This window comes from Aethalodelphis obliquidens, unplaced genomic scaffold, assembly GCF_003676395.1.
Source record: "Aethalodelphis obliquidens isolate GAN/ISIS:26980383/991018 unplaced genomic scaffold, ASM367639v1 scaffold9, whole genome shotgun sequence".
Lineage (NCBI taxonomy): Eukaryota > Metazoa > Chordata > Mammalia > Artiodactyla > Delphinidae > Aethalodelphis > Aethalodelphis obliquidens.
In genome coordinates, this window is record NW_020837953.1 from 52,471,497 (window position 1) to 52,488,001 (window position 16,505).

General features: G+C 66.5%; 2 protein-coding genes across 3 annotated transcripts; both read left to right on the forward strand.

Annotated features, from left to right (window-relative positions):
- The first annotated feature begins 60 nt into the window (after positions 1-60).
- On the forward strand, positions 61-6,674 carry TNFRSF4 (TNF receptor superfamily member 4). 2 transcript variants are annotated; one of them, XM_027110592.1, is made up of 7 exons: positions 61-3,159; positions 3,409-3,531; positions 3,959-4,066; positions 4,324-4,390; positions 5,036-5,232; positions 5,378-5,506; positions 5,615-6,674. In XM_027110592.1, exons 1-7 carry the CDS (start codon positions 3,018-3,020, stop codon positions 5,692-5,694), a joined length of 846 nt encoding a protein of 281 aa, XP_026966393.1. In that variant the 5' UTR covers positions 61-3,017; the 3' UTR covers positions 5,695-6,674. The 2 variants fall into 2 exon arrangements, with proteins under 2 accessions (XP_026966393.1, XP_026966394.1); XM_027110593.1 differs by having other exon boundaries at positions 5,605-5,880.
- Positions 6,675-9,568: 2,894 nt separating this feature from the next.
- On the forward strand, positions 9,569-14,930 carry TNFRSF18 (TNF receptor superfamily member 18). Its single transcript, XM_027110594.1, has 5 exons — positions 9,569-10,475; positions 11,312-11,434; positions 12,242-12,329; positions 12,514-12,713; positions 12,780-14,930. Exons 1-5 carry the CDS (start codon positions 10,142-10,144, stop codon positions 12,905-12,907), a joined length of 873 nt encoding a protein of 290 aa, XP_026966395.1. The 5' UTR covers positions 9,569-10,141; the 3' UTR covers positions 12,908-14,930.
- The last annotated feature ends 1,575 nt before the right edge of the window (positions 14,931-16,505 follow it).

Below are 16,505 nucleotides of genomic sequence, written 5' to 3' on the forward strand. Positions count from 1 at the left end.
ACTTGAAGCTTTGCGGTGGGCGGTTTGGTTAGAGCAGGGGCTTGCTAGCGCCGGTGGTCACCTGCGACACGGGGGAGGATGACACGGGGCCGCCAGGCGGGACGGTGTCCTGGTGGGGGACAGGGAGGGGCCGTCTGCAGGGCGGGAGTTGGGGATCTGGGCTGCAGATTTAAAGTCAGGAGCTGGAGTCCAGGCTTGGGTGAGGCCACCTGGGACGGGCTGGGAGGAAATGGGAGTTTGGGGTGGAGGGGGCTCTGAGGACGAGCCCTGGGCCCCCAGGGCGCGGGGCTGGGGGCAGAGAACTGGGGGAGTCCCCAAGAGCCACCCAGAGTCCTGGCCTGGGGCGGGGGGGGCGGGGAGGGGCGACCTGGGGGGTCAGGAGCCTCTGGCGGGAGGGGTGAGACCTGGTCCTCCCGGCTGCGGTCCCACCACCACACCGGGCCCTTCCCCCAGGGTTGGCACGCCCGCTGGCTTGGCTGGGGTGCGGGCTGGGGGGGTGTGGGCAGTGAGAGTTAAGTGACAAGGGAGGGTCTCCACTCTACATACCCACGAACCTGGCCCCCCGCCGGGCCCCCCTCAGAGCCCTGAGCCGTGGCCCATGGTGCCTCGGTGGACGGCTCACCCGGCCAGGGGGTCCGCACGGGCCTTTGAAGGCCCTGCTGGGGTTGGAGGCTCAGGCCAGGTGGGCAGAGAGGCTGCCCTGAGCTGCCCACGTGACCTGCTTCCGAGCAGCGTGGGGAGGGGCCGGGGAGGGGCCGCCGCAGAATCTGGGCCGGTTTCCAGACAAACAAGAGGAAAGGCTTTTCAGAACTGCGACCAGAAGGCGGGGTGGGAGGGCGGGGCCCGTGGCTCTGGCCGTGTGGGTGGGTGGCCACCAGCAGGTGGGACGCTGGGACAGAGGTGCGGGCCGGGCCCCGGTGCGCTGCCCAGAGTCGGGGCCTTGGGCAGGGGGCGGGCGGCCTCCCCTGCCATGGCCCCCATAAGGCATGGGGTGCTGCCCGCCAGACCCCGAGTTACCTCCACCTCAGCAGCTATGGTTTGTCTTAAAATAGTTTTTCTCACTGTCAGTGGGAGACGGGGCACAACACACGCACACACAAGTGTGCACAGCAGGCTGCCTGGAGCCCTGCCCCTCCCCCATGGACCCTCCCTCTCTTTGGAGGCTGAGGGCGACGACCCTGCGGTGGCCCCTGCCCGCAGGCGGAGCTGGCTGGCGGAATTTCCCACAGGTGGGCAGGGAGCCCCACATCCTACCTGTGCCCCCAGGAGGTGGGGGGTTTCCAGCCACTGCGGGAGGCCTGCCCCCCCCCCCCCCCCACCGCCAAAGCTTCAGGTTAACCATTAAGCAGATAATCCTGTCTCGTGGTTCAGATTTAAAAGCACCAAAGCCATACGGCCTCCCTGCCTTGGGCCACCAGGATCAGAGCTTTGCATGAGAGGGAGCATGTACACACGTGTGTGTGTGCACGTGTGCATGTGTGTGCATGGGCACCTGTGCTCCTCCCTCGTGCCCCACGGGGGGCCGGTACAAAGGCCCTCCCCACCTGTCCTGAGGACACGGGAGCTCTCTTTCCTGTCCCAGTGGTGCTGCAGGAACACCCTAAACCTGGGGTGGGTGTGGCGCAGGGAGAGCCTGGCATGGCCTCCAGAGTTTTTAGGGAGATAGCCCCTGCCCGGCCAGGGGGCAGAGCGGAGAGTCTGTCTTCACGGGACACCCCGCCCCAGGCACATGCCCAGGTGCTCATGGGAGCACACATCCCGGCATGTGGAGCCAGCGCCACACACGCGTGCTGCACACACAGCTGGTGCACGCTCCCAGGCACACGCCACCCCCAGGGCACCGGGCAGGGCTTGCCCAGCAGCACGTGTTCGGTCTGCTCAGGTGGCTTGCAGCACAGACGTTTACCCTCTGCTAGTCCTGGAGGCTGGATGTCCAGAGACCGAGGAGTGGGCAGCGTTGGTGTTTCCTGAGGCCTTTTTCCTCCCTGTGTCCTCACGTGGTCGTGCCCTGTTCGTGTCTGTGCCCTGCCCTCTTCCTCTTGTAGGGACACCAGTCACACTGGATCAGGCCCACCCTGTGACCCCACCCAGCCTTTATGGCCTCCTGAGAGGCCCCGGTCTCCCAGTACAGCTGCACGGGGATCAAGCTTCCACGTGTGGGTTTAGGGCACTAACGTGGATTCAGATGCCTGCTGTGTTCAAGGACGCTCAGCTGCTCTCTCCCTCTCACACCAGCACACACCCTCACGTGCTTGCGCACCCACTGTGGGCACTGGTCATGAGGCATCTGACCCACCAGGGCTGCTGGCATTGGTCCGAGCTAGTTTTGGACACTTGGGCCAGTGACCATGCTCTGGAGCCCTGGACACCACCAGCCCTCCCCCTGCACCTGATGGCTGATCCAGTGTGCTGCCCTGGCTCGCCCATGTGCTCCGGGCACCCTTTTGTGGGGCAGGGGTGAGGACTGGCCTCAGGGTGAGTCCCCCGCTCCTCTTCAGGGCTCTGCCCTGCAGAGAGGGGGGCGCCCAGGAGGAGTGAGCCAGGTGGAGGGATCCCAAGACCACCCCGGTCTGGGCAGCTTGGCCAGGCTGGGCAGGGCAGGGGGACAGCCAGGATGCCTGGCGGAAGGGGCTCCAGTTTCCTGTGAGACAGGAGTAGGAGGGGTCCAGGGGGAGGGGTCAGTGCAGACCGGCTGGGCTGGAGGACCTGGCCTGGTGGCCCTGGCAGGGGTCAGGGGGCTGCGGGTCCTCACTCAGGCCCCGGATCTGCACACTGCAGCTGCTGGCTGGGCCGAGCCTGAGGCCCACGGCCGTTATCGCAGGGTTGGGGGCCTTGGCGCCCAGGGCAGAAGAGAAGCCCAGGACCGGGACACAGGCTGCCTTCCAGTGCTTCCTGGGGCCTCCTTCCTCCTGGTCCCCTCCTCCTGCCCTCCCCACCCCTCCCCCGCAGCCCTTATAGCCACATCCTGCAAGGAAAAACCCCAGACTCCCGAGCTGTGGGGCTGAGAGCAGCCGAGAATGCGCGTGGGAGCCCAGCCACCCAGGGCGCCGGGCTCGGCCTTCCTGCTCCTGGGGCTCGCGCTGGGCGCTGCGGCCCAGCTCAACTGTGTTGGGGACACCTACCCCAGTGGCAGCAGGTGCTGTAAGGAGTGCCAGCCAGGTGAGTGGCCTGGACGTGGAGTGGGGGAGGGGTGCCTACAGGGACCCAGGATGAGGAGACGGGGTCAGGGGACACAGGGACCTACAGATGGGGTCACGTGGTGAGGCACCGTGGGGCGAGTGGACTTAGGGCAAGCGGGTGACCTGGAGCCACGCCTGGGATGGGATGGTGGGCCAGCCAGAGGCGGTCGGGGGCTGCTGTGGGGAAGGCCAGGCTGTGGGGAGCTCTGAGCCCGGCCTCCCGTGGCAGGTTATGGGATGGAGAGCCGCTGCAACCACGCCCGGGACACGGTGTGCCGTCCGTGTGAGCCCGGCTTCTACAACGAGGCAGTCAACTACGAGGCCTGCAAGCCCTGCACACAGTGCAACCAGAGTGAGCACCGCCAGGCGCCCCGGCCCCGCTGGTACCCACTTCACACGGGGCCTCGGAGCAAACTCCAGACCACGCCGGGGCCTGCCCTCCCCTGCCCCAGAGTACCACAGTCAGCTGAGGCCACCCACGGGGCTCCTCCCCCTCCCAGAGGCTGAGTGGGTGAGACCCAGAGTCAAGGACCACAGAGGGTCCTGAGCAGGCTGGAGGAGGGGTGGGAAGAGCGGGCAGAGCTGCCACGGGATGACCCCTGGGGCTGTGTGGCCAAGAGGGACATGGCATCCGGGGATGGGAGAGGACCAGAGGCCACCCAGCTGCAAGGGGGCAGCTGGCCCTGGGGAGATAGCTGCAGACCCTCAGCCTCGGTCCCCCAGCCTGCTCTGTGTCTCTGGCCTCCCCACTGACTGCGCCCACCCTACCCGACCCCCAGGAAGTGGGAGCGAGCCCAAGCAGAGATGCACACCCACGAGAGACACGGTCTGCGGCTGCAGGCCGGGCACCCAGCCCCAGGACGGCTATGGCTACAAGCGTGGAGTTGGTGAGGGGTGCCTCTGGAACCATGTGGAAGGAGCATGTCCCTCACACGCTGTCACCTCCCCTCAGCACCCCGACCCCAGGCTTGGCTGAGTGCCCTGTCCCCCAGGCAGGTCAGGCCAAGACAGGGGCTGGGGGGCTCCCAGGTCGTGGCCAGTGGATGGCATGTAGGCAGAGAGGGGCTGCTGGAGGCCCTGGGGGGGTGAGCGTCTGGGCCCCCCAGGGGTGGCAGATGGGCAGAGCCTGCTGACTCTGTTGCAGACTGTGCCCCGTGCCCACCAGGACACTTCTCCCCGGGCAACGACCAGGCCTGCCAGCCCTGGACCAAGTGAGTGTCCCTGGGGCTGGACGGTTTGGGTGGCCTGGGGTCTGGGAGGCAGGGGTCAGGTCTGGGAGTAGGAAGCTGCTGGCTGGGAGCTCCGGGGCCCGGCACCCCGTGACCCCTTCCCCCCCATGTTAGCACCCCCACCCCCCTGACGTTGGTCCCTGCCCCGCCCCCACGACCCCTGCTCGGCCCTGACCCAGCCTCCTCCCACTGACCTTCCTGCTGGGCTGGAGCGGGGAGGCCGTGAGACCCCAGCCCAGCCCGGGAGGGTGTGAGACCCTCACTCATTCACAGCTGAGAGGCCCCCGTCCTTGTTGAGCTGACCTGGTGGGGGCAGGAAAAGAGCAGGCAGGGGTTTGGGAGAGAGGGGTGCAGGCGGGAACAGGTCAGGGGAGCGGGTGTGGGAAGCAGGCTGAGAAGTGGGGGGGAGGCCGGGGGAGGCCCAGGCTCCTGGGGGGTGGCAGGGACCTTGGCCTCTCTCCTCGCCGCCTTTGGGCTGGACTCTGATGCTGCCTGAGTGACCTGCTGTGGACCCCTGTCACCCCTCACATCTCCCTGGTCCTGCCCCAGTTCTCGGCCCGTCCCACTGGTGGGGGACGAGTGGGGTGGGGGACGTTCTGGCCTGATCAACACCCCTGCCCCACTCAGCTGCACCTCATTAGGAAAGCGAACACTGCAGGCGGCCAGCAACAGCTCGGACGCTGTCTGTGAGGACAGGAGCCCCCGACTCACACCCGCCTGGGAGACCCAGGGCCCCGCAGCCCGGTCCACCCCTGCTCAGCCCACCACTACCTGGCCGAGGGCCTCACAGGGGCCCTCCACGCCCCACGCAGAGCCCCCCAAGGGTAAGGGGGCCTGGCCCTCCCCCAACCCAAGGCGGGTGGGGTGGCGGGGAGGGTGGGTGGAGCTGCCCGCTGGCCGGGTGTGGTCCTCCTGCGGTGGACTCCTTCCCTGGTAGACCCCACCCCAGCGGGCCCTGCCTCCCTGCAGGCCCTGAGCTGGCCGCTGTCCTGGGCCTGGGCCTGGGCCTGGGCCTGCTTGGCCCCGTGGCTGCCGCGCTGGCCTTGCTCCTGCACCACAGGGCCTGGAGGCCGACGCCCAACGCCCCCAAGCCCCCCGGTGAGTGTTCTCGGTGGGCCCCAGAGCGCGCTGCCTGCGGGAGGCTGGGACCCCGCCCACCTCCCGCCCCCCACCCCTCACCCCTTCCTCCTCCGCAGGGGCAAACAGCTTCCGGACCCCCATCCAAGAGGAGCATGCCGATGCCAACTCCAGCCTGGCCAAGATCTGAGCAACGTCCACTGGCGTAGAAGCCGGCACCCCTCCGCAGGCCGGGGCCCCCAGACGCAGGCCGTCCCACCCGTCACCCCCGGACCCTGGCGCCCTGTCCCCCCGCCCTGTGCCGTTTTAGGCGCTCCTGGGCTGGCACCCTGGGCCCTGCTATGTATGCTGTGCGTACTCCCCACCCAGGGTGGCCCCAATAAACGACGTTGGCAAATGTGGGCCTCTGACTGGGCACCAGTGGTCTGAGGGCTGCACACACGGGGGCTGGCTGTGGGGTAGGGGCTCCCCTGGCTCCCTCAGAGACCTGGGGCTGCTGTCCTGCTCGCTGGGCACCTCCCAGCGCCTCTGGGGAGCGTGGCAGCCAAAATAAGTGCATGGGGAGCCGCGAGCCCTGCCTGGCAAGCGCGATGCTAGCCCGGCCCGGTGGACCCCACGCACCCACTCTGGGGAGCCGTGACCCTGCCTGGCAAGCGCGATGGTAGCCCGGCCCGGTGGACCCCACACACCCACTCTGGGGAGCCGCGACCCTGCCTGGCAAGCGCGATGCTAGCCCGGCCCGGTGGACCCCACGCACCCACTCTGGGGCTACTTGGGAGGGCCTGGCAGGGGCTGCTGGGTGGGAGGGAGCCCTGAGGAGGCCCTGGTCCCAAAGGGGGTTTTAGGACAACCCCTCAGGGTCTCTGGGGCCCCTCCCAGGAGAGGGCACGAGCGTCTGTTTCTTCTCAAGCCCCACGCCCTGTTAAACCTGAGTGTGTGGTGACCCTGGGACCCCCACTGATGCCTGCAGGGCCCCCGAGTCCCTCAGGGAAACTGGAGGCTTCTGACTGGGCTGACCTTTCGTCCACCCTGGGCGCGAACAAGATGTGCAGCTTTATGTGAAAAGGCCCCCAGGTGGGAACCCAAGCGTCCGTGGGCACCAGAGTGGGCTGTGCGAGGCCGAGTGGCCGGACAGGCCCGCTGGCTGGCACTGGGGGCAGCCCCTGCTCTGGCAGCTGCGCAGACTTGGGGCCGAGCCCGCCCTGGGGACACCGGGCTGAGCCGTGGGCTGTGGCCCGCCACCCCTCCCCCCCCCACAGCGCCCCTCCGCGCAGGTGAGGTGGGCGGGTTAAACGGCTCATCTAAGCACCGGAGCCGTGGGCCCGCGAGGAAACGCTCCACAGCCCACAGGCAGCCCATAGTTTGCGCCCTCGGGGTTTCTGATAGATTTAAGAGCTACTGCTAACTGAAATAAAAGACCACCGAGGTGCTGGGCGGGGGGGTCAGGCGTGGGGTGGGGGTGGGAGGTGGGAGCAGAGAAATGCGACAGCCCGAGGCCCCCCACCGGTGGACCTGGCAAAGATGCACACCTCTGAGCTCCCAGCCTGCTACCTCCCTTCACCCACCTGTGTGCCAGGACTGGGCATCATCCCACAGGCCAGTGCCCTCACGGCGGCCAAAGGTCCACCCCTGACACGTGTGCTGCCCCCCCCGCCCCCCAGTTTCTCAGGCTGGCTTTCTCCGCAGAGCTGCCCTGGAGGCCCTCCCACCTCTCCTCAAACCTCTGAACCCTGGCTGGTCCCTTGGACCTCCCGGGGGCAAAGGGGAGACCGAACCATCCACGTGTTCTTGGAAAGATCTCGGGTTGCAGCAGTGAACACAATACGTCCTCTCTGCCCTGGAAACGGGCAGCAAACAGGCACCACTGGCCTGGGGCCTGTGGTCCCTGGGCAGTGTGCAGGCTGTGCAGAGAAGCTAAGGGACCTGATGAAGGGGCCTGGGGGAGGGGCCAGATCCTTGGGGAATGGAAGGTCGAAGGTCGTGGGCTTCCTCCCCAGACTTCCCAGCTGCGAGCCCCCCACCTTGCCCCCAGCCTGGTGGCTCCACCTCTGAAAGCTGACGGGTGGGTGGAAGGAGGTTGGTCACCTTCACTTTCCTCGGTTGCTGCCGCTAAGCACGCTCTCCACTCCTGTCTCTGCTGACAACCGCCCCTCCCGTGTGAAACCCCGCCAGAGCTCCCCCCACCCCCCGGGGGGCCCACAGGCACCCACCCTGGCTCCTCCCTGCTCCAGGGCCCCACCTGGCTCCCCATCCTGCCCCACAGCCCTCCAGGTTAACCCCTGGACTCTGCTTGGGACCCTCTGCCCCCTGGACGCGCGTCACTTGTGTGAGCTGAGACAAATGATGAAAAATGTGACGAGCTGCTCAAAGAGGATAGGAAAATACCGCGAGCAGATAGAAACCATCTCCCCCGCAGCGCCCGGTTACAGAAGCTCGCGGTAACCCAGTGCCTGTGTGGGAGGGGCCTTCCGGAGCCTCAGGGACAGGAGAGCAGGCGCAGGCCCCCAACCCCGACGGCGCTTTTGCCTCTTGTTACACACAGCCCTGCCTCTGGTTTCCTGCTGCTGCGGGTGGCAGCCCCCCTCGGGCAGACAGCTGCCCCCTGGTGCCTGATGGGCTGGCCCAGCTTCCAGAAGGGCCAACAGATATGATCTTGTCAGACAAACGTCATTTGTAGGGGATTTATCATATTTTCTCAGGCGCTTACCAGAATTGGGGTGATGCCGTCCTGGTACAGACCGGACTGCTCAGGCCTTGAACATGGGCAGAAGGGCCAGGACTGCTGAGTTCTCCACTCCTGACCTTTCCCTGGGGTCCCGGGATGGCTCAGACCCTCCTCCCCATCTAGGAGCTGAGCCGAGGCCTGGGGGGTCCTCAGACAGGGTGGCCTCACCTTACCCCCTAGCAGCCAGAGCTGTCCTAGAGACCCCTCCCTCTCCTGCAGAGCCCAGCTGCTTCTCTGAGGAGGGCCCTGCGCATCCTGGGACTTGAAAACGATAGTTGAGTCACAAAATTGCTAATCCCTGTCATTTTCCTCTGAAAAGGACAGATGCCCCATCAGGCGAGGCGGCAGCTGCAGGTCTCAGAGGGTCTCAAACCAAGTCTTCTGGGTCTGCCCAGGTCACCAGGTCACAGCCGGCAACACACCTCCAGCCGGTGGGCGCCACCAGAATCACATTCCTGGCACCCCACTGCCCACCCCTGCAGCGTTCCCAGAGGTCTCCACCCGCTGCCCCTGTACCAAGCCTCAACTGGAGGGCTGAGAAATCTGGGGAGGCTTCCTGGGGGAGGCCGGGCCCCCAAGCCCTTTGGTGCCAGGTGGGGAAACTGAGGCTCAGACAGACAAGAGACAGTCTCACGGTGAGTTGGAGGCTCTCTGTGGCTCAAGAGCTCCGTCGGGGCCGGCCTTCCACATCCTCCAGGATGACTGGATTTGTGTGGGGAGATCTGGGTTGACATCTGCCCAGCAGAGTTGCAGCCTGGGCAGCCCCCTCTTCCCCCAGCGTCAGGGTTCAATCAATGCCCTGGCCTCTCCTAGCCAGCTCTTCCCAGCAGGCATCAGCGAGGTTGCAGCCCACAAGTGTGTGTGTGGCTATGGGGGGCTTGCATGTCAAGAGCCCAGCCAGGCCCCGTTGGCCAATTTGGGGCGGGGTGGGGGGGAGCTTGTTCTAATCTCCAGAAAGACGGGGTGCAGGGGGCTTGTCCTGACCCCTGGATGGGTTCTGAGGCTGCTCAGTGCTGGGATTCGAGGACTTCTGGTAGGTGTGGGGTGTGGGGTCTGGAGGCTTCACAGAGGACGAAGTGTCTCATCCCACCTGCTTTGGGCGTCAGAGAAGATCTTTAAAAGCCCGTGGAGTCCCCCGGAAGAAGCTGGAGGTGGGGAGGGGGCTCAGCCAGGAATGGTCCCTGCTGAGTCCACCCTTGTTGGGGGCGCACCCCACCCCAATGACTCAGGGCACTGTCTGCCACCCCGCATCCGGTGCCCACGCACACTCCAGTTCCTTCAGGCCCGGAGGCCACAAGTTTTACATAGAAAACATTTCTGACCCCCTCCCCCCCGCCCCCCCCCCCAAGGATGTGGCTGGGTATACGCGGTGTTTCCCCCGACAAGGCACACACATTTGGGTCATATTTAGTTTCCGGATAAGAATGCCTGGGCCAAAGGGCATGATCACTTAGGAATCCCCCAAGGTCACCCCCCATGTGGGTCTCCCGCATGCCCCCTCGTCCGTGGTCAGGTGCTCTGCAGCCTGTGATGGGACCTTCTCTTCTCCCTTGGGGTCCCTGTGGGCATGCCAGATCTCAGTTCCCTGACCAGGGATCGAACCCGGGCCCCTGGCAGTGAAAGCGCAGAGTCCCAACCACTGGACCACCAGGGAAGTCCCATCCCTTGAAGTTTTTAAAAAAAGAACTTATCTTTTATAGCAGTTTTAGGTTCACGGCAACAGTGAGGGGAAGCCTACCCCCCATAAATATCCCCGAAGAGTGTGCAGTTGTTACACACGACGAACCTGCACTGACAGGTCATGTCACCCAGAGTCCCTAGTTGACACCAGGGTCCCTCCGTGCGGTGCGTCCTGTGCTTTGGACAGACGTGACAACACGTGCCCACTGCTGAAATCCCCAGAGCAGTCTCACTGCCCCAAACCTCTGCCCATGCCCTGGATTCCGAGTCGCAGAGTCTTGGGGGGTCCCCCATGGGAACAATTCCTCGGGACCCCTTGGGGAGTGGCAGAGGCGGGGCGGCCTGCGGGGCGGGATCTGGGCGTGTTCGGAAGGGGCCGGCCTCCTAAAACCGCGGAGCCGCGCGCGGCCATGGGTGCCGCGGGTGCCATGGGGGTGAGGGTCGCGCGCGTGGCCCTGTGCGGCGTCGCGCTGCTCTGCGCGCTGGGCCTGGCCCAGCACCCCCCCGGGGGTCTGAGCTGCGACCCCGGCCGCCATCTGCATGGGACGGGGACCAGCGCGCGCTGCTGCCGCTCGTGCACCCCAGGTAAGGCGGGCCGGGAGCCCCTGCGCGGAGGGCAGAGCGCTGCGCCCCGTCCCCCCGTAGTTTTCCGAGTCCAGAGCCCTGATCCCAGCGCAATCCGGGGAGGCGGAAGCCGCCCAGACCGGGCCAGTGGCCTGGGGGGTGGGGGGTGGGCGGGGGCAAGGAGTGTAGGAGCCTTCCCCAAGGCAGGTCTGACGTCCCAAGGTGGAGGAGGGCTGTCCCCGTTCCTTCCGAGTGGGGAGTGAGCCCTTGGCCATCACTCAGGCCACTTCTTGCCCAGTTTGGGGTTGCACCCCTCTCTCTCCCAGCTCCCTGCCTCAGACCTGCATCTATGGGTGAGGGGCAGGTGAAATGGGTCAGTTTGGGGACAGATATTGCAGGGAAAACACCCAGAGTGTCCCCCTGCCAGGACCTGGGGAGTGGGAAGGGGGCTCTGAGAGTCCAGGTCTCAGTGCGGCGGAGCCATGGACGGCGGTCAGGGAGGGACGGGCAGGCTGCCTCAAGGGTCCTGGCAACTGAGGGCAGTGCAGGACCCAGACAGGGGAGGGGAGTAGGTCTCCCAGGAAGGAACGGCTCAGGGTCACATGCCGAGTCATGGCCACCCTGGGTGGGAGCAGCTTGGGACGGTTGGGGGATGCAGCCAGGCCTGGTGAGTGGAGGAGCTGGGCGCCCAGGAGGGAGGGACACAGCTGGGCCGAGCCAGGGTCCTGGCTCCCAGACAGGTGTGCTGCCCGCTGGGGCTGCCCTGCCACCCCCATTTCCCTGGAGGGCCAGGAGGGGGGCATCCAGGGGAGGGCGGCTCGGCCCAGCTGCTGAGAGGGCTGCTTGCCCCCTGCCAGCTGAGGGGGTCTGTCCCGAGCCGGACTGCCAGTGTATCCAGCCTGAGTTCCACTGTGGAGACCCCCAGTGTAAGAGCTGCAAGTACTACTCCTGTCCGCCTGGCCAGGGGGCGTGGCCTGTAGGTAAGTGGCAGGTGGGGGTGGCCCGGGCAGGCCAGGTGTGCAAGGAAGCTCGCAAGTGGTGGGCACGGACACGTCCTCCGGGCAGGTGGGCGCCAGCACTGGGGGTCTTGCAGCACCCTGGCGGGGTAGGGGGGCGCTCTCTGGCTTTAGCATCTCAGCCCACATTGGGGTCACAGTGCCTCCTGTTGGTGTGGCTCTGGGAGCCTTTCCTTCTCTCTCTTGGCCTGAGCTTCTCCATCCAGAGACGATGCCCCTAAGCGCTGGTTGTGAGGAACAGTGGGGGTATCCAGAGGCTGTCTGGCCCTTAGGCCCTGGCTCTGACTACGCCCAGGTCCTGCACGCACCCTGACCCGATGCGGGGGCGCCTGGCTGAGCACATGTGGGCCGGGAGAGTGAGGGCGGAGGGGGGGCTGTGTGAGGTTGGATGGCGCCGGGCCTAGAGGCAGCTGGGGCAGAGCCTCACCCCTCTCTCCGGGACCCTCCCCGGTCTCCCGCCTTCCGGCCTCCGGACCGAGCGAAGGCCCAGCCTAGCTCTTGCGTGGCCTCGGCTTCCACCCCTTCCTCCCACCACATACACTCTAGCCTCTGCAGGCAGGTCCCTCCCCTCCCCCATATCCCCATCAGGGACCCTCCACTGAGCCCAGAGTCATGGCCTGCCCTGCAAAGGGGCACCTGGGGGACCTGATTTTTCCCAGGTCCTGGTCCTGTGGCCACCTGGGGCCCCTGTCAAACAGATGAGGTGGGGGTCTCACCTCGGCCACACCAGCTGCCCTCGCAGCCTGTGTCCGTCTGTCCCTCTGTCTCCAGGGAAGTTCAACTTCGGCTTCGAGTGCTTCGACTGTGCCGCGGGGACCTTCTCTGGGGGCCGTGAGGGCCGCTGCAAACCTTGGGCAGAGTGAGTCCTGGTGGGGACTTCCAGTGGCCGGGTGGTCCAGGTGGGCTCGAGGGTGGTGCCTCTGCTGTCCCTTCTGGTGCAGTGACCGCCCCCCCCCCACAACGGCTCGGAGGGCAGCAGCCTTGCTGAGGGGCTGCTCAGGTGGCCGAGGGCTGACCGAGGGCTCTGTGTCTGTGCGTCCCAGCTGCTCCAAGCTTGGGTTTCCCACTGTGTTCCCCGGGAACAAGACGCACGATGCCGTGTGCAGCCCAGGGCTGCCGCCCACGGAGCCGCGTGGCCTGCTGACCGCCGTCCTCGGCCTGGCCGCCTGCATCCTGGCCCTGACCGTGGCCCAACTCAGCCTGCACGTCTGGCAACTGAGGAGGCAGAGAGCACGGCCCCCAGGTCAGTTGTGCCCTGGGGACGGGGAGGGGGGCCCCTGCCTGCCTGCTAACCGCAGCCCCTCTGCAGAGACGCAGCTGCTCCTAGAGGCCCCGCCACCCCCGCCCGAGGACGCCTGCAGCTGCCAGCTCCCCGAGGAGGAGTGGGGCGAGCCACTGTCGGAGAACAAGGGCCGCCTGGAGGACCTGTGGGTTTGAGGCCCGGAGCGCCCGTGCCAGACCCTCCCGGAGCTGGCGCAGGCTGGCCCGCAGGAGCAAGGGCTCTGCGCCCTGCCGTGGGGCCCCGGCTCTGGGCCCGGCCCTGCTCCCCTCAATGGCGGAAACAGGTGGGGGATGGTGACAGTGACCAGTGCTCTGGATCACGCAGGAGAGGAGGCAGCTGTGGCTGAACCCCAGGGGGACAGAGGCGCACCGTGGCTGCCTGCCTCTCTTGCTGGCCCCGCTGGGGTGGGGCCCGTGGCTCATTGGTTCCCAGGACAGGAGGCCATGGGCACAGGACCTGGCTGCAGGCGGCACTCAATAAACGCTTGTCCGGTGGCCTGAGTGGCCGTGTGCTGGGAGTGGGGAGGGGACAGGCTCCGGGGTCTCCCCCGCCAGTTCTCACAGCCCCCTCCCAGCCTAGGTGGGGGGGTGGGGTAGAAGCTAGGGCCATTCCAGTCCTAGACACAAGCCCACAGCCGAGACCACGGGGCGACCTGCTGTGCTGCACACCTGCCCTCTGTGCCGCTGGGCTGCCCCGTCCAACACTTGTCCTCCAGTGGCCTGCCTGGCACTTGTTGGGACACTGGGTTCCTTGGTGTGTGTTTGGTCTCTGGGCCACCGCTGCTCCGGCTTCTGGTTCCGGGCTGGCCGCACATCCTGCTGGCCCCATGGGGCGCCGGCCCTTGCGTCACTGGGGTCCCCAATCCGGGGCAAGGTCAGTTTCTATACCCAACACTTCCTGGAGGATGTGGACAGCCTCAGAATGGCCTGGTCCCGCCCTCTCTCCAAGCCCTCCTACTGGCCTCCGTCACCTCACGGGTCCCTCGGGGCGGTCCTGGGGTCCTGCCCAGCAGAGGCGAGCAGTAGTTTTTCAGCCTCCTGACAGGGCTCTGTGGCATCCAGGGCGTGGCAGGCAGTCTCAGCAGCTGCACTCTCCAGGTGCCAGCACACCTGGCCACCTGTCTGTCTGTGGCTCAGTGCTCTAGCACAGCACCTCCCCCACCTACCATGCCCTCCCCTCCCACCTGCACGCTGCCCAGGAGAGCCCCTTGACCCCGACCCAGTCCCAGTGGGCAGGTGGGCCCAGCTCACAGAAGGCAGGTGGAGGAGAGAGGGTTCTGCGTCACCCTCCACCCCCCACCGCATGGGGCACTGCCCACTTCCACCCCTGGAAGGAGGCAGGGGGTGGGGGGTGCTCTGGGACCACCCACAGGGGAAGGACCCCTCCCTCAGCCCCTTCTCCCAGCCCCTCGGCTCCTGGCTCTGGGCAGCCCCTGGGGCCAAGTGAGCGACCTCAGGGGAGACAGCCAGGTGTTCCGGGACCTGCCTGCCACACCCCTTGGCCCCTCTGTCCTCAGGCCACATCTCCTGTCCTGTCAACCCCTCCCCCACACACCTCTGGGTCCCTTGACTGCCCCACTCCCACGTATAGGAAAGGGGTCCCCAGCCCTGGCCCAGCCCCCTGCTGAGGCTGTGAGTCAGGTGTCGAGTGCGTTCTGCTGACGCAGCGCGGAAAGTCCTCGCGGGCGGCCTGCGTGGGACAAGCTCCCTGAACGTCAGTGCGGGGCAGCGGGGGCAGTGGGGTGAGGCGAGCGGGCGGGGGATTCCTGCCCCGCGGAGGGGCGGGGACGCTGGGACTCGCCCAGCCCAGTGGAGGGATTGGGAGAGTGAGGCCAGGCTCATGGGGGGCCGGGAGGGGGTTCTGCCCAGGGAGCTCGGCGCTTCGGAAGGGCTCCGCGGAGCCACTGCCACCGGAGCCGCCACCTCCCTCCACGCTGGCCTGCTGTCAGCAGAGAGGCCTCTGCCCCACCAGGCCTGCCCGGACCCTGGTCACCGCCGCTGCATCTGCTCCCTCCCCTCTCCCTTCCTGCTGGACTCACCTCCCTCCCCAGCTGGGGTCCCACAGAGCAGGGAGGGGCTGGCTTCAGGGCCAAGGCTGGAGGCTCTGCTGGGGCACCCAGGCCCAGGGTGCACAGGCTGCCAACAGGCACTTTGGTCGGGTGGCCTGAGCAAGTCCAGGCTGGGAGGAGGGAGACCCCCCAGGGCGGCAGGAGGCTCAAGGGTGCCGGCGCGTGGGGGACGGAGGGTGCTGGTGCTGTGAGGGGCTCCCCACCCCCACTCAGGCCAGCTTCCTGGAATGGGGGCAGATATGTGCCCACCTGGGTCACCAAGCCCAAGAGGGATCCCAAGATGAGACTCTGCCCACGCCAGCTCCACACCCCTCGCTGTTTCCCCCGGGAAACCACCCCCCCCACAGCTGTAAGGTCGGATCTTAACAAACGGCACCGCGAAACAGAGGAAAGCTTCAAGTGAGCTGTATTAGGGGGCGCTCCCGGGCGAGGTGCCCTGGTCCGAGAGATTAGGGAGCGCTCCTGGGCGAGGTGCACTGGTCCAGAGATTAGGGAGCGCTCCTGGGCGAGGTGCACTGGTCCAGAGATTAGGGAGCGCTCCTCGCTGGTCCGAGAGAAAGGGGCCAGAGAAGTCGTGCCCAGGCGAGGGTCGGGCAAGATTTTATAGGGGAAGAAGGGAGAGGGGTGTGGTGAATCCAGGAGGACGCAGGGTATTCCTTATTTGGTGGTCTTTTCGGGTATCCTGGGGGACCGTTAGTCCCGCCCCTCGAAAGGCGGGAAGGCTGGGCTGGGTTCAAAGTCCCCAGGTCAGTTCCTGGAACTGGGTGGTCCGGAAAGTCTCCAGGGCAGTTTCTGGAACTGGGTGGTCCGGAGAATTTCGGTCTGATACAACCTGGGAATCTGATTGCGTTCCCCTGCCTCGGGCCAGTTGGCCTTACACCAACCAGAGGGGCCCTCCAGCTGCTCCGGAAAACCACAACTCCTCCCCCTGGGGTCGGAATCCAGTGTCAGTTCAGCCTCAGAAAAGGGCCTAGAGGCCGTCCTCTGTTCCCAGAAGTGCTTCCGCCGCAGCCACACCGCCTCACCTGGCTGGAAAAGGCCCCTGACCCTCCCTCTACTGAGACCTGGACTCAGCCACTGTGAGACACGGCCCCTCCGCAAGCGGACCGAGAGACCCCTGAGGGGCATAGGGAGGGAACCCACCCTAGCAGAACTGGTTGCCAGCCCCTCCCAGCCCCAGTCCTAGGGCAGCTTCAGGGGGCCTTCCAAGGGCAGGTGGTCCCTGGCTGCCCCCTGGTGCTGGGATGCGAACCCATCGATCAGATAGGTCCATGGTGCTAAGTCTGGCCATTCAAGGGCCCTGACCAGGACCTGGGCCATCACTCCTCCCCGGCTCCCCCGCCACGGTTTCAGCAGCAGGGCCACTCCTCCAGCAGCTGGGCTGAGCTCCCACCCCGCTGTGGTTTGCAGGGCCTTGGACGCCCCCTTCCCACCAAGAAGTAGCCACACCTAGGTGGAGAGGCAGACATCTTCGCAGGACGCTTTGGGGCTGAGGTGCTTTCCAGAGACAGTGATTCGGGCCGTGGCTGCTCCAGACCCCTCTTTTTGGAGACGCGTTCCAGGGAAGAGGGGTGTGAGGGGGGTCCTCTGAGTCCTCAGGGCTCCGTGGGCTCTTTGGCCAGGGCAGAACCCTGACTGCCAGGCGCTGAGGGAGGCCCCAGTGGCTGCCAGGGTGAGGGCCTCCA